We start from the raw sequence: 24,398 nt of genomic DNA, 5'->3' as shown, positions 1-24,398 counted from the left end.
CTGCGGGGGGGTTTGGGAGTAGCTTTTCTGGGGTTGGGGCATGGGATGCCAACCTGCTCCTCACCTGCCCAGGCTCTGTGTGTGACGACGGTCTTCCTGGGAGGCCTCCACTCTGGGAAGGGGTCGAATAGTTCATGATGTGCTGGGACCTGTCTCCTTTGCTTCAGCACAGAGTTGCTCCCCAAACAAGCACTGACTCTGTGCCGCTGCAGCCAGTGGTTCCTGTGGATCAAGTTGGTGGGCGGTTCCCCACAGGGGGCCGGGTTCTCTTCACCTGCATTTAGTCTTAGCAGACCCCCACCTCACTCTCGCCCCTTCCTCTTTCCTCAGGTGGCTCCAAGGTAGTTTGATGACAGACAGACAGCACTGCTCCTTTGGTGGCCCTGAGATTCAGAGATCCTCCTGGTCCTTGCAATGGCCCAGTACCACGCAGGCTGAACCTGGGGCAGAGAGCCCTGTCAGAGACAGGGCTGGATGGCAGTGCTTGGGCACAGGCAGAGGGGCCAATGTCTGGTTTTACATATATTTTAATGACAAGCAAATAGCAGTTAACACAAAATTTTAGCAACAGAGTAAAGTTTAGGAGGGAGGAGCCACTCATTGGGCGTTAGCGAGGGGGCACTCAGGTCCCAGCGGAGGCGGCGGCTCCGGGTAGGCCCCTGGAAGCTGCGCTGATTCTGCCTACTAGGCCCACGCCACAGCGATCGGATCGTCTGCGCTCATCCCAGTCCTGGGGGCGCTGAGGGGTCGGCCAGGAGCCCGAGGGGCCTCGGAAGGGGAGGGGGGGCCCTGGCTCGCTCTCCCCACCTGCACCCCGACCTCACCTCGGTTCCCCCACCTTCCTCCAGCCCCACCCGCGCTCCCAACCTCCCCCCAGCCTGCATCCGCACCTCCGCCCGGTCCCTGCCCCGCCCCCACCAGCTGGGTAGGGTCAGTCCCCCAGCTTCTGCGAGCCTTGGTTTCCTTGCTTTCGCAGAAGGCACCGCAATCCTCCTCAAGGGATTGTCGGGGAAGGCGGGACTGGGGAAGGGTCAGCTGATGGGCTGGACCGGGGAAGCTGCGGGCTCACCTGGCGCTCCGGACTTTGACCACCAGGGGCGCTGTGGCCCGCGGAGACTCGACCCACTAGCCCTGCCGGGCGGTGCTGGGCCGGGGTCCCGGCAATGGGGCCGGGCGGCGGGGACGGTTGTCTGGGGACTGGAGGAGAGGACCAGTTCTCTATGGGACCAGGAGCCCAGAGCGTAGGGACACCCCCTCCCCGCTCCCCAGCCCGTCTCTGGCGTCACGGTGGAGGGGGGGGGGCGGCATTTTCCTCGGGGGTCCGTAACTCACTCTCCCCTCCCTCTATCTTGGTTGGCTCCCCCACCCTTGGTGTCTGGCGTGAAGACCCTCCCTCCTATCGGCTGGGCGGTTCCTGTGGGCCGCCTGGCCGGCCCGATCCGCCTCGGCTGTGGGAGTCGAGGGGCCACCTCGGGGAACAAAGAGTGTGGGGTCCGCTGAGGAGGCTTGGTTGGCCCCTCCAGTGCTGAGGAGATGTTCTGCTGGGGACGAGGCGGGAGACCCTCCGCGGCGCCCCTCCCCCGTGCTCCCGCCGGCTTCCCGCTGACACAGCCCGGCCCACGCCCTCCGTGTTCCCGCCGAGCGCATTTACACCTTGGGGCGCCGCTGGGGTCTCAGCTGGGGTGTGGGAGTCTCAGTTCTCCTCTCAAGGAGCTCACAGGGCGCAGGATGAGCGCAGACGAGGTAATTACGGCTGCTGCTTGGAGAGGTGTGACTGCGAGGCTGTGAGGAAGCCGATCTTCCTGGAGAACAGCTGGTTCTTCCTGGAGAGGCTGGGAGCTGGTGGAGGCTGGAGAAGGTCACAGCCCCTGAGTGTGTGTCGGGGGGGACTTGCGGACTCGCTTCTAAGGAGCAGAAAGTAGCGGAGTGGCTTCCCAGATAGGCCTTGATGGTGTGGAGGTTCCCCCCTGGCTGTCTCTCCGATGCTGCCCAGGAGACCCACCTGGTGCCATGTGTGGGAGATGCCCGAGCTGCCTGTGGACAGTCCACCTGGCCAGGAAGTGAGGCCTCTTGCCAGTGGCCTGTGAGGAAGCCGCTTCTCCAGCCGCAGTTCAGCCTTCTGGTGCCTGGGTCCTCAGCTGAAGTCCTGCCTGAAATCTCAGGAGAGACCTTGAACTGGAACCAGCTGAGAGCTGCCCTGGGGTTCCTGACCCACATTCTTTGTGAGCGAATAGAGTTGCTCTGAGCTGCTAATTTTGGGGGAAAATTTGTCATCAAGCAGTAGCTTCTAATACGATGTGGTCGGGAAGATGAGAGGATGGAGGTAACCGCTGACCTGTTTCAGGCTGGAGGGCGGTGGTGTGCCTGAACTGTTTCACATGCCTGGGTTGGGGGAAGTGGGTACGCACCCTGGTAGCCACCTCATGGGGTGTCGAAAGGTGGGGCCTGCTTGCCAGCTGGACAGACCTGCCAGAGCCATATCACAAGGACCAAAGCCAACCTGAGGCCCCACAAGGGCCCAGGTTACTGGGTTCCAGGCAGGCAACTCACAGAATGGTAAAGCTGGAGCCCCAGGCATGGGAGCACCTGGGGGCTTTGGGGCTGAGAGTAGGGGGTCTGGCCAAGGCCCACCAAGGCTGTCTTCAGAGACCTGCCGTGTCCCCCTCCCCAGTGGCAGAAATGGTCTCTGAGCAGCCAGTCCATGAGTGTTCCACTCCATCCCCAGACTCAGCACAAGTCTGCCCCTCAGGCCACACGTCAGGGAGGAAAGGGTCCAGGTGCCAGCCCTTCTAGGTTACAGATGCCCCCTGTTATTGGTGGGGTCCAGAAGTCCTGGCAAAAGAGCCTTGGGTCCCATAGCAGGACAGTAGGGGGTCACAGTCAATGGTGCAGAAAGCACAAGGGGCATGGGGTGCTTGGGGGCCCCTGAACCCTCATCTGGGAGCCAGAAAGGGATGCAGCACAGGCCTCATGGTGGAATGTCACCTGGGTTTCGGGCTGTGAGAGCTTCGTGGCCTCCTTCGATGTGTGTCTTTGGCTTCTGCAGCAACCCCTGACTTTAGAAAAGACCCTGATGCTGAGAAGGATTGAAGGCAGGAGGAGAAGGGGATGACAGAGGATGAGCTGGTTGGATGGCATCACTGACTCAATGGACATGAGTTTGAGCAAGTTCCGGGAGATGGTGAAGACAGGGAAGCCTGGCATGCTGCAGTCCATGGGGTCTCAAAGAGTTGGACACAACTGAGCGATTGAACAACAACCTGGCTTTGTTGCCTGAGGTGTCCCCCAGGATATCTGTTGTGCCAGGATCATCTCCTGGGGTAGACAGGGTGGGGGGAGGGTTTGGTAAGACCCGAATCCCCACACCTGACTGCCCAGGGGCTGTCCAGGGAGCAGAGTCACAGGTCTAGAAGGTCCATGGCCCTCTCTGCAGGCTCAGTGGCCAGGCTTCATGGGTGTTTCTTTGTCTGGAGGAAATAATGATAGAGGGTGAACAGTGGGATGGTCCTTGAAAGGCACAGAACCTTTCTACTGTCTGCAGGCCATGAGGGGGGCGCTTATGCCCCCTGGCACCGACATGCGGTGCGGAGGCTCTTCCGGAAGCTGTGATCCAGGAAGGCATAGAGGAAGGGGTTGAGGCAGGAGCTGGTGTAGCTGAGGCTGGTGACCACATAGGAGACGATGATGACCAGCGGTGTCTGGGGCAGGTCTGTGGTCAGGGCCACAATTGAGGCCAGGTGGAAGGGCGTCCAGCAGAGCAGGCCCACGGCCAGCACGGCCAGGACCAGGAGGCTCACCTTCCGCTTGGCCTTGCCCAGAGCCTTGGCTCCGGAGTGGAGCCGCAGGGCCCTTAGCCTCCGCAGCAGGTCTGCGTAGAGCACGCAGAGGGTGCACATGGGCACCACGAAGCCCAGCACCAGCGTGTAGATGCGGCTTGCCTGGAACCAGGCCCTCTCGGGCCGCGGGAAACTCAGCCCACAACTTGTGACCTGCAGCTCATTGTTGTACACGCCTGCGAAGGTAAGGAAGGGCAGCACTGCGACTGTGACACCCAGCCAGACGCACAGGCTGGCGACCTTCGCCCTGCGGACGGTGCGCCGGGGCATGCGGCGGGAGCGTGCCGTGGCCAGAACCACCAGGTAGCGGTCTATACTCATGGCGGCCAGGAAGTAGACACTGGAGAAGATGTTGCAGTGGTCAATGGCCAGCACCAGCTTGCAGAGCACCTCCCCAAAGGGCCAGCGCTGCAGCAGGTGCTCAGCAATATTGGTGGGCAGCACCAGCGTGAAGAGCCCGTCGGCGATGGCCAGGTTCAGGATGAACACGTGGGTCACTGTCTTCATCTTGGGAGCCCTCAGGATCACACAGATGACGGCTGCGTTGCCCACCAGCCCCACGGCACAGATGACAGAGTATACCACCGGCAGCAGCACGTAGAGGGCAGGCAGCGGCTCGGGGAAGGTGGCATTGTGTCTGGTGCCATTGTCCCATGAGAGGCCGGTGCCTGTGCTACCTGGGCAGGGGGAGCTTGTGCTTTCCAGGCCTTCCAGCCCGCTGGCCTCCATCATGGGGCGAGGCCGTAACGGTTTGTGACCTGGAAGGTGGGAGGTGCTTCCAAGCTGGGGTTCTGGGCAGGGGCCTCCTTGGGCTGGATCTTGAGAAAGAAAGAACCAGAATCTCTGGGACCTGACTGTCAGCTTGGAACAACAGGTGCCTCAAGTTTTCTGGCTGAGGCTGTGGCCCCTTTGCCAGGGTCATGGGCACATGGGATCTCTCTCCACCCTGTCCAGTGGCCTCAGAGAGCTTGGGCGGGTGCTGGGGATACCTTCTCCTGGGCAGCGCTTCTAGCTGATCAAGCTCCCTCCCCAAGCCCCTTCCCTGTTGCAGAGGCTGCCAATAACCCTTCTGGGAAGGGCGGTCTCTGGTCTGCCTCCACCCCAGCCCCTGCTGACCACATCCCTCAGAAGGGGAGGGCTTGGGTTTGCCCCCAACCCCAGCCCCTGTCCCAGCCACACCCAGAAGCACAAGCTACTCAAGGCAGGCCTTTGGAAAATGCACCTCCCAGTATACCCCTGGCCCCCTTGGATGGGGAGTCCTGGAGTGGTACCCTCCCAGTCACACTGTAGACCCTCCATGTGTGGCCATCTGCACTTTTACTCACTGACCTGTTCGGAGACACGTGGCTGGAAGTTGGTGTCCTTGGTGGGCACTGGTGGTGGCCAGCTCAGGCAGCGTCAAGGGTGGACGGGGGAGGTGTGGCTTCCACCAATGGACCCCAGTCAGGGTCCCAGACCGTCCTTAATCACCTGGGGAGTTTTCAGGACCTGCTCACTGGCAGCCTCAGCAGTAACTGGCTTCCCGCAAGGTTTCTAGCCCGATGGCAGCGCAGCGCTGCTGCATCAGTGAGGGAGAGAGGGAGGGAGGGAGGGAGGGAGGGAGGAGGGGAGGGGGGAAGGAGTGGGGAGGAAGGCGGTTCGGCTGGCTGTTGTGGAGCCCTGGGTGGGGGAGCCGAGGCAGCGCTCTCATTCCCAGGATCACTGTGGGGCTCACTTGTCTGATTGGACTCTCCAGTGGGCGGCCCTGGGGTGTGTGTGTGCACGAGTGTGCACGTGTGTTGGGAGGTGTGCGTTGCAGGGGCCTCCTGGCATGGGTGGGTCCGCGGGCTCCTGTGAGCACATCTGTGTCTCTGTCTGTGGGTCCCTGTGGGCCTTGGCACCCTTTCCTGTATGTGTGTGTATCTCGGTGGGTCTCGTGTCTGACCTCGTGAGTGTGCATGTCTGTGTGCGTGGGCTTTCTGCGCTGATCTCTGTACCTGTGTTTGAGAGAGTCTGTTTAGGTCCCTGGCTGGGTGTGGGGGTCGGGGGTTCTGTGGGCCTTCACATGGGTATAGAATCTGTGGCCCACACACAACCCAGCCTCTTTTCTGTTGTTCAAAGAGGAACGTGTGCATGTGAACAACCTCACAGGTGGAGGCACCGTCTCACCTGCTGCTGGTCCCTCCCGGAGAGGCGCGCTGTCACCAGCAGGGCTCCCAGGACCCCGCACAGGTGGTGAGACCTGCGTGCTGCTCCGCTTCACGTCTGTTGCCCGGCGACTCTGCTGGACACTCCTGACACTGGCGTGTGGACGGCTGGGCAGTCTCTGGTTGTGCTTTTGCCGTGACGTTGCCCTCGTGACAGTGTCTAGTGCCTTCCCAGGCAGTTCCTCAGGTAGACGTCTGGGTCGAAGGGTCTGTGAGCTGCCAGCTCAGGGTGGCCTGGTGGCCTGTTGCTGGCAGGGTTTTGAGGCCATCACGCCACCCTGGCAGGCCTGCTTCCTTTTCTGGACTGTGGTCCCTCTGGGCCCGTGACCTGGGCCTGTGGTGGGCGTTCTCACCCTCAGGCCCCTCCTTCTCTTTGCCCCAGTTCTGTGAGTCACTGCGTGGCACCCCAAACTTGCTCCAGACTTGAGGTTTCTAAGCAGGTCTCCCCTCAAGCTGCTGGAGGCACAGTGGTGTCAGAACCAGGGGTACCTCCCTGGTGGTTTCCCACCCTGACCCTGGCCTCTTTGAGGCCAACCATGATTCTGGGGTCCCTGCTCACCCCACCACTGAATGGCTGGTCTGGGGCTCTGAGCCCTTCTCAGTCTGACCTCTGCTCTCCTGAACCTGTGCTGGGGGCCTCTGGCTCCCCACCTAGCCTGTCACATCTGAGGCGGGCTAAGAGTGGAAGCTGAGAGGATGGGGGGCCCTGGGGCAGTAGGGGTTGGGGGGTTGAGGAGGAGGTACTAGGCCTGCAGGTATGGGGACCCCCAGTTGTCCATCACTCAGAAGTCCCTCATCCCCTGGTGCAGCAGTGGGGAGGGGGAGGGGTGCCCCAGCCTCTGCTTCTGGGTCTTTGGAGCAGCAGAGGGCTTTTTCTGCACGTGGGCCAGGCATTGTGTACGTGTCTCTATGGGGAGAGGAGCTCCATTTTCCGAAAGGAGTCGGCTGTTTCACTTAGCCTATGAGGGCTTTCAGGCTGTAGACAGAGAGGTGGGGAGGTGGCCGCCTTGTTGCCGGGGGCTGGGGGCCTGGCCAGGTGGTGGGAATCCTTGGGAGTCTGCGCTGGCTTTGTTTGTGTTCTGTACAGCGGCTCACTGTGGGTGGGGAGAAGCAGGTCCTTGCGAACCCTACCACCACCTCACCAACCCCCAGGGAAGGGAGGAGGAGTAAGGGAGGAGGGAGAGGATGCAGCCGCCCCGGCCCCTGCCCAGTGTGGCCAGAGAGCAGGAAGACCAGACAGTGTGAGTCACAAGCAAGCTCAGTCCAGCTGCTTTCTCAGTTGTGTGTCACTTGTCTGGTTTGGCCGCCCCCTTCCACCTGACCCTGATGGTTCATCTCACGTACCTGCACACACAGACACACGCAGACATACACACACAAACCGTGCACACACACAGACGTGCACACGCACATACACGCATGCATGCACTTAACACACACTCACAGCTATGTCCTCAGGCAGAGGCGAGTATGTGCTCCCCTGTGTGCCTCTGTGTGTGCTTTGGCTACCTGGGCTCGGCTCTGTCCAGGCAGGCAGGGGCAGATGCCCTGCGCCGGAGTCCGGGCCCGTCCCTTCTCCTGATGTCAGGTTCAGGGCTCAGAGAGGGCCTTGCAGGCAGTGCTGCCTCTAAGGAGAGAGCCGGGAGGCTTGGCTCAGTGAGAAGAGACAGGTGATTGGGGCCCATTTCCAGGGAAGCAGAAAGAGAACTCGCTGCCTCTCCCTCTTCAGCACTTCAGCACCAGTGGGCACCAAGCTGCCCCAGGGGCAGGGCACGCTCGGTGGTTGGGTCAGGCTGGGAGGGAGGTCCTGGGCTCAGGGCTGGCGGGACAGGCCAGGGGCAGCCAGGCTAGGGTCCTATGGGGGCTCTGCTCAGGCAGTTCGCAGATATCCCAGTCCTCGGCCCAGAGTCATTCATCTGCCCTTCAAGTGTTTGTCCAGGAGAAGAGCAGTGAACAGGAGAACACCCCTGTCCTCCCAGGGCTGACCCTTTAGCGGGAGAGGCAGTAAACGACAGTGTGAAGTGCCGAGTGCAGTGCAGGTGTAATCAGAGGTAAGGAGTTAGTGGAGGAAGAAAGCAGAGATGCCGTCCATACACAGGGTGGTCTTGCTGAGAAGGTGATACCTGTGCTGAGATCGAGGAGGTAGGAGAGGCCTGGCAGGTCAATGCTGGGAGGCACAGGATATGGGGGGTCTGCTGGGAGGCACAGGATATGGGGGGTCTGCTTGCGGCTCCGGCTTGGGCCTGAAGAGAGGCTGCTGGGGGGGAGGGGCTTAGTTCTCCCTTGGGGCACTGGCTCTGGCCTTCCTGACAGTTTTGAAGAGGGGAGGATGGGCGGGTCAGGTCCTCAGGCTGAGAAGGTCTGTCGGGTGAGGGGTTAGGGGAGCAAGGGGCCTGGTCAGGAGCCCTGGCCTGGGAGTCAGGTGGGGCGGGAAGGTTGGTCAGGATGGGTCCAGAGTCCAGCTGGCTGTGGGCGCTCACCCCATCCGAGACCTTCAAAATGCGGGGATTTGAAGGACAGCCTGGGCTGGGGTGTGCTCAGAGGCCCCCCAGCCTGCCCTGCCCACCCACCCCACCCCATGCTGAGAAGCAGGATACAGAAAGGAGGCCCAAGGCTCCCTGGGCACCAGCCCTCTCAGCCTGAGGGGATTGTTAGGTGTGTTCGCAGGGGACTCCCACTTCCTTCCCCAGGGGTGGGGGTAAGGCCCTGTCCCCTCCCTCCTGCCCAGACTCCAGCAACCAGAGACAGGCCTTCTGGGCCGACCAGAAGGTGCTCCCCGTGATGTGAGTGCAGGGCCATCTCCTGGGAAGTCTTCGTGCGCATGGAGTGTTTGTGGACCAGTTCCCTGGTCACTCAGTGCATAGGCAGGACTGGGAGGGAGGGAGCAGGTGCCTCTGGTTCTCAGGCTGGAAGGGTCACAGGCATGGCTGGGCCTGTGGATGTGCATGTGGGTGGTGGGAGTGTGTGTAGGGGGCGGCAGAGCGCTCTGGGCCAGAGCCAGACCCAGGAAGGACGCGTCCATGAACCTGGCCTCCGGGTTCACCTGTGGTTCTTACTGCAGGTTGGTGGGCAGGTGAGTCAACAGGAGGCCAGGCATCTTGATGACGCTGGAGGGGGCAGTGCTTGTCCTCTCACAGAGGCCACACAGCTCAGCTACTCTCTGGGCCCAGAGGGTCTGGGATGCTCTGGAAGCTAGACTTTCTGGCCTCAGACGGTGCCCTCTGTCTGTGGGACGGGGAGGATGGATGAAGCTGGTGGGGCCAGGGCACTGGGTCCTGCAGGGCCGGGCCTCTGGCTTTGCTTATTCCCTCCTCCTTCACACTTGCCTGGTACCATCCCCAGGCTTGGACACACAGACACAGATAGACACACGTGCCCTCCCAGCACACAGACCCTAGCGCCCAGCCCTCCGTCCCCAGCGGCTGCGTGAACCACCCATTCATTCCAGATTGCACGCGGTTGTGTCCTGCCTGTGCCTTTAGATCCATCTGGGCTGTCCAGGCCACTCACTGAGAGACTGGGCCTCCTCAGGGGGGCTGGGCGAGGGCAGGGGGGCATCTCTGGCAGGGGGATCCGTGATGGGGAGGTAGCAAGGGCAGGCCGGAAGCCCCACAGTCGTGTACCTGTCGCACGGGTGTGGTGAACACGTGTGTGTTCCATGCCCCACGTTTGCAGCGTGCTGCCGGCACATGCTGTGTTTGCATTCTCCCCTCAGGCTGACACACACACGCACGTGGCTCGTTAATGCACCTCTGGGCCCCCTTAGGTCTGCACGTGGCAGCAGCCCTCCGCCCTGCTGTGTCTCGTTGGCGTGTTCAAGGCTCTCCCACAAGGTTCAGAACCTGGGGAGGGACCCTTGCCAGGGCACTGCCCACTGCCAGGCCCTCTCTGTGGCCTCTGGGGTCCTGCTGTGAGGGACCCTGGAGAAGCCTGGTGTCTGCAGGGCTCTGAGGACCTGCCAGACCCACGGCTGGGAGAGGTTCTGGGTGTCCTGTGGGAGGATCTCAGAGCAGCATGTGGGAGTCTTGGAGGGCCCACGCCTAGGGTTGGGGGGGGCGGTGCAGTACAGAGGGGGAAGTGCTGGTGCGCTGGGAAGGAGGAGGGCTTGGCTGAGGGTGCCCAGGGAGGGGCATCCAGGACTCTAAGCAGGGCTGGGCCAGTACCTGAGCGAGGGGTGGGGGTGGGGGTTACATCCAGGATGGGAAGGAGACAGCCTCAGCTGTGGGTTGCGGGCCTCCTAGGGGTGGGGTTGCCCTGGACCCCCGCTTAGCCCTGCTAGTCCACGGAGCAGTGATGCCCTTCTGTGGGCCTGGCCTGGGGGCAGAGCCTTTGTCTAGGGCTCTTGGGGGGGCCCTTTTGTTATCACCCTGGCAGTGGTGTCAGGAGGGGCTGCTGCGACCCACTGGCCCTGATAGGGCAGTGACTCTGCCCAGCCGGGAACCTTTGGCTTGGGGCGGCGTGGGGTTTCTGTCCAGGGACTGAGCTGGTTGGAGCTGTGAGTGATGACTTGGGTCTGGAAGCCCTTTGTCTGGGCCCTTTTGGCCGTGTGTCCTGTGGGACGCACATCTCTCCTCCCTGTCCACCCTCCAGAAAGCGCTGGGCTGGGGTCTGGGGCCATCCCGTCAGTACCACAGTGCACTCAGCTTCATGCGTCCTTAGGGATGGCGGTGAGAGGAGCTTCTAGCAGGAGATGAAGACCCAGAACAGGTTTGCAGCATCTGGAGGTCGCTAGAGCACAGGCCTCCGCAGCTGTGGGCATGGAGGCCATGAGGGTGACTCTGGGCTAGTGCAGGGCACGGGTGAGGCCTGGGGCCTGGACACAGCTCAGCTTCCCTTGCCTGGGACCTCAGCCCCCATCCACCTCTAAACGTGGGTCGCGGTAGGGAGGTAGGGATAGCCTGCTGACCCGGTTGGCCTGGCCTGCGGGGTCCTACAGTTCTGTGGGGACAGTCCAGTTTCAGGGCCCTAGGCACTGTCTTGTTGGTGTCGGGAGAGGACAGAGGTTTGAATCCAGACAGGTAGCTCCCCTTACCTCGCCCACCACAATTTTAGCTTCAGCTGGCATCAGCAGGGAACACAGGGGTGGGTGGGGCTTCACCTGTGCAGACTGCTCCCTTGCGTCGCAGGTGGTGGACTTGGCAACGGGAAAGAGGAGGTCAAAGGCCAGGCTGGGTGAGGGTGTCTTGGGAAAGCCAAGGCTGTCTGGGAGGGCCCCTGAGGGGAGATCAGGGTCAGCAGGGGCTGTGGGCATGGCGTTCATGGCTCCTACCTTGGAACAGAGCAGAGCCCAGGCCAGCCTGGGGATGGAGGAAGCAGTGGACGTGTGGGGGTCAGCCGGGACCCGACTTCATGGTGGCCTCTCGCCCTGATCACGGCCACCTTCCTGTGCCCGGGGGCCCTGTGGGTGCTCCATGGACTTCTCTCTTCTCGCTGGACTGAGGCCCACAGAGCGAGCAGTGTCCTCGGAGCTGCAGGTGAAGCCCAGGCCCTGGGTGTCCGTCCTTCCCAGACCTATTCTTAATGCTCCAGGAGCAGCCGGGTCTGGAGGAGGCGCGGGCCCCATGCCCAACCCTGGTGAGTCAGCGTCAGTGCCAGCTCCCACCTGCCCCTGCCCACGTTTGGGTGCTTCTGTCACCATGGCGACCCTGTCCCAGCAGTTCTCACTCAGGCACATTGCCTGGTGTCCACTTTATGTCCTCTCGAGAGCCTCTCTGCCTGTGACTCTGTGACCTCCAGTGTCCCCTTTATGGAGGGCGGCCCTCCCAGATTACCTGTGACTGTCCACGTTTCAGCCCTGAACATCCGCATTCCAGGAAACCCCTTGGTCCTGGACGAACCACTTATCGGGGGTGGGGTGGCTTGCCCGGGTGGACATGAGAGGACACTTTCCCTGGAGGGAGGGCTGCATGGTGTGGCCAGAAGACAATCCTGTCCCCCACCTCCACCTAGCCTGCCCCTGTCACCATGGCGACCCTGTCCTAGTAGAGGCCCCTCTGCTGATACCCTTGGTCTGTCTCCTCTGGTTTCAATGCCGGCTGTTGCCAGGCACTGGTGGAGCCCCACGAGTATGCGCTTCTCCACTGCAACACCCCCCACCACCACCCCCGCCCCCGCCCCTACCACCTCACTGACTACTTCCCAGGTGAGGGCAGGGACTCTGGCGGACATTCCCCTGGCGAGTGCTCACTGTCCTAGCACAACAGGCAGGTTAGCTGCTAGTGGAGCTGCCGCCATCAGTAGTGTCCATGGGAGGACATCCAGGGGGCTGGCCCCAGTGCCCATCCCCACCGGTGCTCCCAGGAGCCTGGCAGATCCTGGAGCAGCTGAAAACTCACAGCCCAGCTTTGTTCCCAGCACGGAGGAGCATGGACTTGAGCGGAGCTGGTGCTCGTGCTGTGGACACAGGTCTCTCCTGATGTCTGTCCACACCTCCAGGTGGCAGTTGGGAGTGCGGGTGGGAATTAGAGTATCCGAGCCTCAGTGTGGAGAGGTTAGCTGAGATGATGGGGTGAGGGCTCTGTGATGTTGGAAGGAACCCCATCCAGTTCCCCCTGTCCCTGTTGCCCTGGGCCTGGTCCGGGGTTCTAGCCTTGGGCTTGGATGGCCAGGTGGGTGCTTGGAGTAAACGCTGGCTTTGCGTCAGCTGTGAGGGAGCAGAGGCTACTGACAGGTCAGGAGCTGCAGGGGAGAGAACTCCCCAGTGGTCTCGGGGTGTGGGGAAATCACTGCCTATACAGGGAACTGGGAGACCAGAAGGCCAGCCACTGGCCCGAGCTGTGGAGCTCTGTTGTAAGGGAAGCCACTCGAAGCCCCCTTCTTCCAAGAGGCCCTCTTGGATCAGCTTTGCCTGGTGGCCACTGGAGCAGTAACCATTTCCCCAGGGCTGGGCGGGTGGGTGGGTGGGAAGGGTCTTTCTGTTCCCCGCAGCGCTGGGTTCTCTTCATGCAGCTCAACCCTGACCCCCAGTGGCCAATTCTGAGCACTGCTGCAGAGGACTTGGGACCGATGGCCTGGGGGCGACCCAGGGGGAAGGTCCTGTGGCCCTAGCCCAGGAGCCCAAAGTCTACCCTGGACATACCCAGCCAAGGCCCTGTGGTGGAACCCCAGGCTTGGCGGCAGGGCTTCATTCAATACAGGTGTGAGCTCCCGTTGAGGGACGTGACCCTGGGGGTTCCGGGGCATGTGGACCCACCCCCAGGAATTCCCATCCAGAGTTGATCTTCCTTGCTCTAGAGGCTTGTCTGGATGGGCCAGCCCTGAGAGGTGGCCTTCAAGCTGTGGTCCTAGGATTGGGGAGGAGTGGAGGAATGTGATGGGGAGCAGGTGCGTCTGGGGGTGGGGGAGGGGTGAGATAGCTGAAAGTAGAGACTGCACTGGAAGGAGACTGGCCTGGTGGGCCCTTTCTCATCCTGTGGGGACCCTCTCTTTGCCCACCCTCATAATCCCCCCGCCTGAGCTCTGTCTGTGCCAGTGGAGCCCCAGGGACTTGGCCACATTTCTTCCCTGGGGTCCACGGTCATTCCAGAAAGGGCTGTCAGCCCGACCACACAGAACCAGGCCCAGGTGGCCCTGACCTGCCCCACAGGTCCTGGGGACCCCCTCCCTGTATCCCCAGACCTCGGCTGCCCACTCAGCCTTCAGAGGGATTCAGTGTCTCCCCGAGTTTGCCCTTATGATGGCTGCCACGGTTCTTGTTGGAGTGAGTGGAAGACACCCACAACATTCTCGGAAGGGCTGTCCCCAGCCCTGGCCCCCCAGCGTTTCAGAATTACTTGGGTGTTCCCACCTGCAGGCTCCAGGGTCAGAACCTCTTGTCCTGAGTGGATACATTGCAGGATTGGGGATTAAACAATTAAATACTTTAATTTATTTTATTATTACTTTTTTGGGAGGGAAACTAGGCCATTAGCGCAGATGATTCAGGAAGAAAAGGGTACAACAAGGAGGGTTATGGTTGAAACAGACCTCCCTCCCCTCCTTCTCCACTGCCCCTGCCACCCCGCTTCGCTCTCCCCTACTTCCCCCACCCCGCACTTCTCCCACCCTCCACACCTGGCTCCCCTCCCCTGCTTCTCAGCCCAGGGACCTGTGGTCCCTCCATCAGCGGCCTGTGGACCCCTAGGCTGTTCTGAGCATCACAAACAATAAGGCTGTCCCATCCACAGTGCTGGTTAGTCCTCGTTGATGGACATTTCACTGATCTTTTTTTCGTGGACAGTGATGTCTCTGAACCTGCGCCTTTTCAAGTGGCAGGTGGGCTTCCGGACAGACCCACGTGCGAGTGGGCTTTACTTTGAGGTCTGCCTCTGCCGCCCTTCACAGAGTTCGCCTGATACCTGCCCATGTCATTGGGTCAACTGTTTGTCCCCCACACCCTCCCAACATAACCATGTTAGGAAAGCTTTGCATCTTTGCCAATCTAAGAGCAACCCTGCTCTTCAGAATTCCATTTCTCCTACCATGAGTCAAGTTGAACAGTTTTCATGTATTTTAAAGTTGTGTTTTCCCTTGTTCTGTAACAGCTTTGACTCATTTTTTTTACTGGGTGGTTGGATCTTGTCTTAATGATTGGACAGGCTCTTTACATAGTAAGGCTTTATCCCTAAATACCTACAAACACTTTTCCTCACTTGTTATTTGACTTTTGCTTTATTTATCTGAGTTTTGCCATGTAGGAAATTTTAAATCAAGTGAGGTAAGCAGTCTTTCACGATTTGGGCTTTGTGAACTCGTGGTATGCTCTCCATGCTCCATTCTAGTACTTTTATGGTTATTTTTAAACATTTACATCTTTGACCCATTTAGAATTTATTTTGGTCCAAGTTAGGGATCTGTGTCAGGGTCCAGTTAGAGACACGTCATCCTGAAATTGGGAAATTTGAGGAGAGCTGAATAAAGAGATTAAGATATGGTCAGGGTATAGAGCAACTACTCAGGAGAAGTGGGGTCCACCCTAGACCTGAGGGGACCTGAGAAGCCTGCCCAACAGAAGCTGAGACCTGGGAGCGAGGCCTGTGCAGGGAGGGCTGTGGGGCTCCCGGGGGCTCCCTGTTAGCCAGTCCCCACCAACAGCCCACTGGCCCACCTGCAGGTCACCCCGGCCTGGGCAGGTGGGACTGGCTGGACACTGGACAGAGCACAGGACGGTGCACCAATTATTGCGCCAACACACTAACTTGGGAATGCGTGGTTTGAAGAGCTCCTCGGGGGCCTTGGACAGAGCACCCTAGGGTGCAGGATGGGGTCAGGGGCTAGAGGGCTCAGAGACCAAGGGAAGGGTCCATGTGGAATGAGCTGACCATGAGCTGTACCCGCCTGTGATGGCCTTTCCTGCTCGGGGCTCCCGGGTGAACCGGTCTTTGGAGCAGTGGGGGCCTGAGGCTGGTGTGTGAAACTGAACAGAGTAGGGTCTCTTGGGGTGGGGAGGGGTCCCTGTTCCTCCCAGGGGGGCAGTGCCCTGTGCTGCCCCTTGAGTCATACTCTCCTTTGTTCATTTGCTCATTTAGCACACTTGTGTCGAGCCCTTGCCAAAAAGTTTTGCTGCTCCTTGACACAAAATTCAACCGGAAAACAACGTGAAGCTACAGTCTGTGTAACAGAGCCCTGAGCACTGATAGTTTTCCCCAGGGTGACTGTTTGCCTCTTTCTGGGGAAAAAAAAAGCCAAATTCTTAAAGCAATTGTTTTGGCTCTCTGCTTTGATGATTCCCTAACACTGGCCCTGACTGTTAGAAATTCAGTGTCTAGGCGAGGACCTCGTGGGAGGGGCCGTGAGGTGCAGAAGCTGGGGTGGGAGGAGGAGCCCGGGTCCAGTGATGATGACTGATCACTGGCTGATGACTGCACCCTGGTGTCCCGGGGAGGGGGACCCCAGGGCCATTGGAGGTGGCAACGAGCAGAGTGGGGACAACGTGGGATGTGGTGCGCAAAGGAGTGCCCCCCACAGTTCCCGGCCAGGTCAAAGGAGAAGATTCCCTGGGACGCCCGTGGGAAGGGTCCAGGATCCACAGGAGGCCACCAGTGCCCTGGCTGGGGAGGGGACCTGGGGACAGTGTCTGGTCCTGCAGGTGACAGCTGCACTCGGGGCACCAGAAGGCGGCTGAGGGGCTGACCCTGTTTTGCCGGGGCTGTCCCGGACACCAGAACACCAGGACTGTGAGGCTCCTTGGGGACAAACCTGTACGAGCTGACCACACACTTTGTGTGTCTGTTCTGATGAGGCTGAGCTGGGTGGTAGCTGCCTACCGGCCCCCACCCTGTGTGTGAGGGCCTGGGTCCCCTGCCCCAGACCAAGGGAGTCATAGACACAGAGGGCTGCCTGCTCCCAGGCAAAGTGTCTGCCTCCGTCCTGTGGGCCTACTGCCACTGGGAACCCCCTGGGCCTTAGTTGTCCTCTGATTTCTATGGTGACCATGGCCCGGTGTTTGGGGCAGGAAGGGCGGGTCACCCATGCGTCGTTTACCTAGAGTGAGGCTCCTAACTCCTTGCTCTGCATTTTCATGGTGAATTTGTTTTCTGAGTTGCTGTTGAAATTCTGGAAGCAGAGAAAATGCATTTGCTCCATCACTTTCCGGATGTGACAAGTCCTATAAAATCTATTAAAGCCTTTAATGAAATCCCTGCTCAGAGCTGCTCTGTGAATGAATGTGGAATCAGAATTTAAATTAAAATGCTGTTTCTGTAGTCTGGAGGCTTTGCCCGGGAAGAAATTAAAGGGACAGCTCACCTTTCTGCCATCGTTCAGGCTTGATGGGTGCTGTGTTTGGTGGCCCTCTGACTGGATGTTGGGGGCCTTCCTCCCACTCTTCCCACAGAGGGGAAGGTGGGTGTACCTGTCGGCCGGTAGCCACATGGGGCTGGAGATAACACCTCTACGTCTCAGCCCTGCACTGACAGAATCCAGCATAGGTGTCAATTCCCAGAAAGCAGAGCGAGAGCATTGCCAGGCTGCGGGGTGGGGGTTGGGGGAAGCTAGGAGGGTCAGTCTGGGGTGGGGAGGACAGGGGCAGGGGTAGGATTGGGAGTGGCTGGACTGTGAGCAGCAGGCACATTCCTTCTCTCCCTGTCAGCTGAGTCCTGCTACCCTGGGGACTCCTAATAGGATCAGCTCCCAGGTCTCTCTCAATCCCCTCCCCACACTCCACCCACCTCCGTGTGCCCCTGCCTGGGGGGAGAGACACAAACTTGCACAGCCCGCCTCAGGACACCAAAAGGTACTTGTTTTCCTGTTTTCTGTGTGGTAACATTGCCTGTTTCCTTCTATGATGAAAAATTCTAAAAAACACCCAGAACACATGCAGCAGCAGAACCAAAGGGCAATTCTTCCAAGAGGAGGCCCAGGGAGCCTGCTGTGCGGGCAGGGGGCCTGCATGGGGAGGAAGTTCAGGGGTTAGGGTGGAAAGTTTCATGACTGAGGGAAGGAGGGGAGCCCCATCTGAATGTGGACACGCCAACACGAGTGAGTGGATGCTGCCGGAATGTGGACACGCCAACACGAGTGAGTGGGTGCTGCCGTGAGAGTCTGAATGTGGACACGCCAACACGAGTGAGTGGATGCTGCCGGGAGAGTCTGAATGTGGACACGCCAACACGAGTGAGTGGGTGCTGCCGGGAGAGCTTGCCCGTGTACCTGGGCCACTGGAGGTACCCAGGGTCATCGGCTGCACCCAGCAGCAGGGAGACAGGGCCACTAAAAATGGATTCATTGTGACAAAAAGTGGACCTGAGCAAGAAAACACAGGTGTGGGTCAATGTGTGGGTTAAAACCAGCCAGGTCAGCCCTGATACACCTCAAAAATAATACTGAGCAGTAAAAGCAAGTTGCAAAGGATTTTGTTCAGCATGATCATATAAATGTAATCTTCAGGGAATGTTATGCGTTGTTCTTGGTTATGTATGTAGGTGGTAAAACAATGAAAACATGCAGAGAGATGATACAAACCAATTTCAGATACGCTCCCTACGCGGAGGATGGCAGAGGCCTGAGTGTTTATCGTCATCTCTGTTTGAATATTTTCATGCTCAGAGTATGGGGGATGGGACAAGGAAGCAGCATGCTGAAGGAAGTTGACCCCCAGATGGTGGAGGGAGTGAGCAGTCAGTGGGGGCTGGGCAGAGGGAGGACTTTGGGGGTTCCAAGCAGAGTTAGGAAGAAAGAAAGCTGAGTCCAGGGCAAAGGCATCTGGAGGAAGTGGAGAGGGCCAGGTGGGTTGTGCTGAGTGGATCACATCCAGGCGGAAAGGGCACTTGGGAACCTGGAGCCCAGGTGGGATGTCACGTGCCCAGCACTGGGAGCAGAGGCCACAGGGGCCCTGGGAGGGATCAGTGGCTCTTGTCCAGGCTTTGGAGGTCTGGTACTGCTCAGAACAGGACTGGGCACAGAGAGATGGGTTTGAGAGGGCTGGAGAGCTGAAGAACGATTGCGTTCCGAGGCTGAGAGGGCCCTTAATTATGCATTGTACACAAGACGTTTCACCAAGTAAACAGAGTTTTAAAGGCTGGCTCAGTCATGGAGAGCTGTTTCCTGTGGCTCAACAAGTTTATAATAAACACAGTTAAACTTTTATTTATGGCACAGCTGCTAATTGCACCATAAACATTTTTTCATCAAGCAATTGCTGTTTACTCACTTGCCAATCAGCTCCCTCTCCAGCTCCCTCTCTCCGTGTTCCCAATATCCCTACTTTCCGAATCTGCTGTTTGAAATGTCTGTCTCCAGGCCCACCGGCCCCTGGACCATGCCTCCCCTGCCCCCCCAACCCCCGCCATCCTGGTGGGCAGCCTTGCCCCTGCCCCAGCCCACTCTGTCCTGCCATCCCTGCTCTGAGAGTTTCTCATATCCGTCGGGACCAGGGCCAGTGCAGGAGGCCTACAGAACGGCCATGCTGACCTGTTCTGACATTTCCCCTCTCCTGGTTCCCTAACCTCAGAGCCCCAGGCAGACCTCACCTCTTCTCTGTCCCCGCCCTTATCACAGTCCCCCAGCGTGTTGGGGGTTTCCCCATCCACCTCTCTACAAGACCGGGAATGACATAGCTGACACCTGGGTCCCCAGGGCTTGCCATTTCCTTAAGCAGTGACCCTAGTGCTCGGCTCCTGCCTCCATCCCCCCTCCATCCCCCCGGGAGACCTGCTCACACCTCTGTTCCACCCTGACCACCTCCTGTGTCCTGAGCAAGCTGAGGACCCTTCTCTAGGCTGGACTCTCAGGGGCTCAGGTCCCCCCTTCCTGTGGCCCCTCCATAGGCTGGCCCCAGGGTGAGCCTGTGTGGTGCTGAAGCAGAGTGGAACTGAGCTGTAGACCCTCTGGGTGGCCCAGGCCTCCCCGGCAACATGCATACATGCTGACCCCTGCCCCCACCAGACAGACCCAGGCCTCAGTGTCTGAACGCTCTGAGTGACCTTCTGGGTGGGGTTTCTAGAGTCCTCTCCAGGCACCTCAGGACAGACACTGGCTGGGTACATCCTGTGTGCAGATCCCCTAGGGCCCCCCTCTCCATGCTGGGGGCCCAGCAGTGTTGCCAGGCCAAGTTGGGGAGATAGATTTGCATTATTGGAGTCTCTCAGGAGGAAAGGAGTGAACCATTCCCACCCCACCGGCCCCTTCATTTCTTAGGTTCCACATGATTGGAGCACCTGGATGGCTGGGGGGTTGTCCACACTGCAGCTGGCTGGTGGGAGAGGACTCCAGGTCCACTGCCCCCCGCAAGAGGCTCACTCCATTAAAAGGGAAAGAGACAGGGCCTCGAGACCAGTGGGTATATGTGGTGGAGTCATGTGGGGAGCCCCCAGGCTTTGGCTCCATGCTATGCTTAAGCTGATCATAGTCATGACTCCTAGCTCCCCCGGTGGCTGGGGCCGGGTCACAGGGCTGTGCAGGTCCCTAGTTCGACAGCGATGCCTGGTGGCTGTGACTGGGGCAACACCATCTGGGCTGGGGCAGGACTGGCCCTCCCTGGACTGGGCAAGCCCACTTCAGTTTTGGGCAGCTGAGTTCACGTGTCAGAGGAGAGGCTTAGGAAGGAAATCATAGACTGTGTGCTGACAGTGTGTGGAGGCTTGCACACTAACTGGGGAAACAAAACCCCGCGCCTGTCTTTGTGCTTTGAACTGGTGAGGGGTCATTTCCTACCCGTTCCCTTTCCCACTTCTGTCCCCGTCCCTTCTTTTGGGCTCCAGGGGACGGTCTGGGGCAAGCTGCTTTTCTTTCGTATTTTGATTTTGGCTGTGCTGGGTCTTCATTGCTGTGTGCAGGCTTTCTCTAGTTGTGCCAAGTTGGGTGGGGTTATCACTGCAGTGGCTCCTCTTGTCGCGGAGTGCAGGCTCTAGGGCATGTGGGCTTCAGTTGTTGCTGAGCGTGTGTGCATGGGCTTAACTGCCCCGTGGTATGTGGAATCTTCCCAGACCAGGGATCAAACCGGTGTGCCCTGCACTGGCAGGTGCACTCTTAGCCACTGGACCACAGGGAAGTCCCAAGCTTCTTTTGGCTCTCCTGGTTGGGTGGGGGAGCCCAACTGTCACACAACGCCAAAGTGCCCTGGTGAACAGAGGGCTGAGGGGTCTGAGGGTCCAGAAGCACTGGTGCTCACCCCTGGGCCTGCGGCTGATGGGTCAGAACTGATGCTTGTCAAGGGAGTTGGTGGATGGGGGTTGGGCTGCATGCGACCCCCAGGGCCTGATGTTTCACCTCAAACCTCCTCGTGGATTCTGTACGTGTAAGGACACTGCGTCCTGTCCTGTCCAGTCAGCCTGTCCAGTCCAGGTTTGAGTCTGACCCCTTCCAATCTGGCAGGGGCTAGGGCTGGGCAGGGGGTCAGGAAACAAAGAGCTGCCCTGGCTGAGGCCCTGGGCAGCTGAGGGGTTTCAGCTTGGCCTGGGGGATGGGCACTGAATTCTCCAGCCCATCCTTCCTTTCCTTCACCCCCCAGGCTCTGTTTTCAATCAGTTCAATTAGTACAACTTTAAAGCAATTAGGGGAAATCAGCTGAATGAGTCCTGCTCGTCCCCCAGCCTGGCAGCTGCTGCGCCAGCCTGGCCGGTCGTCTTCCTCGGAGACTCAGCTCTGGCCTCACATTCTCTGGAAGGTCTGCGGTGGGGTGGGGGTGGGGGCAGACCCTGAGACATGGCCGAGAGTGGGAGTGGGTGGGGGAAAGGAGTAGAAAGGGTCCGCCTTCCCTGGGACCCGGGCCCTGGGCTTGCTAACAGAGGGGCCAGAGTAAGCGTGCTGGTTAGAAGCTCAGCACTTGAGCCAGGATGCTGGGTGCAAACTCAGGGTCCCCTCCTCCTGCCTCTCCCACCTCTTCCTCCCTCCCTTCCTCTCCCTCTTCTCTCTGGCAGTGGGGGGTGGGCACAAGGGGGAGGAGAAGGGGGATTAAACCTCTGCTGAGGGTACTGAGTATGTGACATTAGTGGTCGTCACAGCTGCTCTCACTTCTGTCTCTGGCTGAGAGAAGAGCCTGCAGCAGTTTTCTGAGGAGAGGGGATGTACCAGCCTCTGCTCCGACCCCATGGCCTCCAGGGGTTGCAGCTCAGCACTCCTTGGTGGGGCAGCCTCTGTTCAGGGCCCTGCCCTCTGCCTACAGGGCACTTTCGCCCCTGCATGTGGCAGAGGCCTTCTGGGCTCCAGGGGGGCTGCCTGGAGGAGGTGACCCCTCCCTGCTAGGGACACCCTTCGAAGGAGGCCTGTGCCTCCCCTCCAGGGTGTGGGTGGGGGCAGGCCAGGTGCAGGGATTTGACTTCACAGACAGAGCCCTTTGTGTTGATGTCCACCCAACCCTCCCCCCATCTCCTGACCCCACCCCACCCCCAGCCTCTCAGTAAAGGCCTATCTGGGAGGCCTCTGCTGGGAGACCCCCCACCAGCGCAGCCTCCCTCAGCAGTCTACCTTCTGTCTACAGTGTCCTGTCTTCCTTCACCTGTCCACCTGGCCCAAGACTGGGGCAGGCCCGCAGCTGGGCATTGGGGGAAACAGGCCCCTGTTGCCCCCTCTTCCCCCGGGAGCTGGATTCTGGACGAATGACGACACAATACTCGGTCATCAGTGATAAAGGCCCCCAGGAGGAGGGGCCGGGCCCAGGAGAACACTGAAGGTGCTGACCTAGTCTGGAAGCGCCTAGGAAAGGAGCTGCGTGGGGAAAAGCCTGGCAGGGGAGAGGGAGCTACCTCCTGTATGTGGCCCCACTCCAGGGAGGGTGGGTGGAGGCCTGTGCTTTACCCTGAAGCCCAGGGGCCTGGCGGGTGGTAGATGCTGTTGGCAGGGTGCAGGGAGGTGCTGGGGGTGGGCCAGGAGAGGGGTAACCCTCCACCCTGTTCTCCAGCTAAGGAAGGGCTGATAGGGTTCCCTGTGGACACAGGGATGGTTTGGAGATGAAGGCAAGTGGCCCACCCCCAGCTGCTAACCTGACATCTATGTCCAGCCACCCTGTCCTGCTCTGACTGTCTGCACCCCCGCTGCCAGCAGCCTTCTCTGGGCCCCATCAAGCAGGGCTGGAACATGTCCTGTGCCCCACAGCTGCCGCTTGAAGAAGGACGTGGCAGCCCAATCCAGCGTTCTTGCCTGAAGAATCCCATGGACAGAGGAGCCTGGAGACTATGATCCATGGGATGGCAAAGAGTCAGACGCGACTGAAGTGACATAGCACACACTGGGGGGGCTCCCCAAAGCAGGGACGCTGAGAGGTGCAGGGGAGCAGAGCTCACAACCCAGCAAAATTCTAGGGAAAAGCTTCGACCACCCGTGGAGCTCCTTTCTGACCTGCTGTGTCTGTTCCAGGGTTTAGGGCTTCCTGGTGGTGAAGGGCTGCTTCCTGTTTCCCTCTCCACTCCTCCAAGCCTCCTGCACACACACAGGAAGGCTGAGGGGTCTCCGGAGATGCCTAATGGCCAGGACATTCTCTCCCAGTGCTGGCTGTCCCCATTACAAGGTTTTCACTTCCTGATGAAGCCGTTTCCAACATACTGGCCCCATGTCTCTGGGTGAATGTGAGGAACCATAAGGAGAGGCAAGGAAATGAGACACTTGGGGATATTGTCTGCATAAGGCAGTCGGCTGCAGGCACCTCTGGGCTACGGCCTTGCATAGCCTCTGCTCAGGTTTGGGGGAGACCCCTCAAGCACAGACAGGCACCCAGCCTGAGCAGAGCAGACCAGATGCCCACCTCGCGTGGCTCCTCACCCAATGGGCAGTAGAGGCAGTGCAGGGGCCACCCCCCAGGGCAGGTGTGGGGCGGGGGCTCTGACTGGTGGCCTCAGGTTTGTGGCCTGTTCCTTGGTGTGGACAACTGTACCTGTCAGGAGGCACAAGGGCTGCTGGGAGCTGAGACCCAGGACACCTTGCTCTGGGGGGAGCTCATGGCCTGTGTGGAGCAAGGCCTCACAGTCTAAGGGGGGTATGTAGGCAACACGATGGGCCCTAGGTTGCAGGCAGTGGGCATCCATGGACCTTGGCTTGAATCTGGGCGCACACCAGTAGATGGCAGCTGATGGGGGCGGGCCCACACGGGGCCCTCCCATGGTGACGGGCTAGACCTGTAGCTTTTGTGCTTGTTTCCAGCCACTCCCCTGCTCAGGGGCAGGAATGGTGTGTGCATGCAGGTGTGCGTGCACACGCACATGCACAGATATGCAAACACAGGTGGGCGCACACACATGCACAGATGCTCACACAGTGACTACCCAACAGGAGGCACACACGTAAGTGCACACACACTCATAAATGTGGACTCACCCTTGTGCAAGGTGTGTACACTGTCGCATGCCCACCGACATGCCCAGGCAGAGGTGCGCACAGGTGGATACGCACAACTTGTACTCGAATGTCCCTCAGGAAACACACAGGCTCCCAGTGTGGAGAACGCGTGAGCACCCTTCTAGGCATGAGGTACATCAGAGGTTGGGCAGGCCCTTTCCAAGGAGGTGCTGGAGGACAGCGGGCCCTGCCTTGTGGAGGGAGGGACATCCCGTGGGACGTGGTCAGGCCGACACACACAGCTGAGGTCACGGGTTGGGGTGACTGGACAAGTGACAGGGCTCTGTGTGGTCTTAGGACTCTGTGTCTGTCTGGCCCCCACCTCCCAAACCCCAGGTGTGCACATGAGCATCTGTCTTGCACTCCTGTGCCCCGCCGGAGATACCGGGGCATATTGGCATGGTTTTTGACTTTCCAAGGAGCCCACCTCGGCTGAAGCAGGATGGTGCACTGGGCTGTGGCTCCCCCGTCGCTTGATTCCATGACCCTCAGAGAAGCCCTCTGACCTCTATGAGCCTATAAAGCAGGTCAGATCATTCTTACCTGAAGTACAGTGACATTGCACTGAGTAACTGTGTGGGCATCCGCTGGGGGTGCTTACTGTCGCTGCTCTTCCTCCTGCCACTGCTGG

At 59.7% G+C, this 24,398-nt stretch overlaps 1 protein-coding gene across 1 annotated transcript; it reads right to left on the bottom strand.

The window, feature by feature from the left end:
* Positions 1-446: 446 nt before the first annotated feature.
* On the bottom strand, positions 447-5,365 carry NPBWR2 (neuropeptides B and W receptor 2). The gene has a single exon (XM_061436797.1). It carries the CDS (start codon positions 4,566-4,568, stop codon positions 3,558-3,560), a length of 1,011 nt encoding a protein of 336 aa, XP_061292781.1. The 5' UTR covers positions 4,569-5,365; the 3' UTR covers positions 447-3,557.
* Positions 5,366-24,398: the final 19,033 nt, after the last annotated feature.

Source organism: Bos javanicus, chromosome 13 (genome assembly GCF_032452875.1).
Source record: "Bos javanicus breed banteng chromosome 13, ARS-OSU_banteng_1.0, whole genome shotgun sequence".
Classification (NCBI taxonomy): Eukaryota; Metazoa; Chordata; class Mammalia; order Artiodactyla; family Bovidae; genus Bos; species Bos javanicus.
Note: the sequence above shows the minus strand (reverse complement) of the source record. Positions and strands in the feature narration are given on the sequence as shown.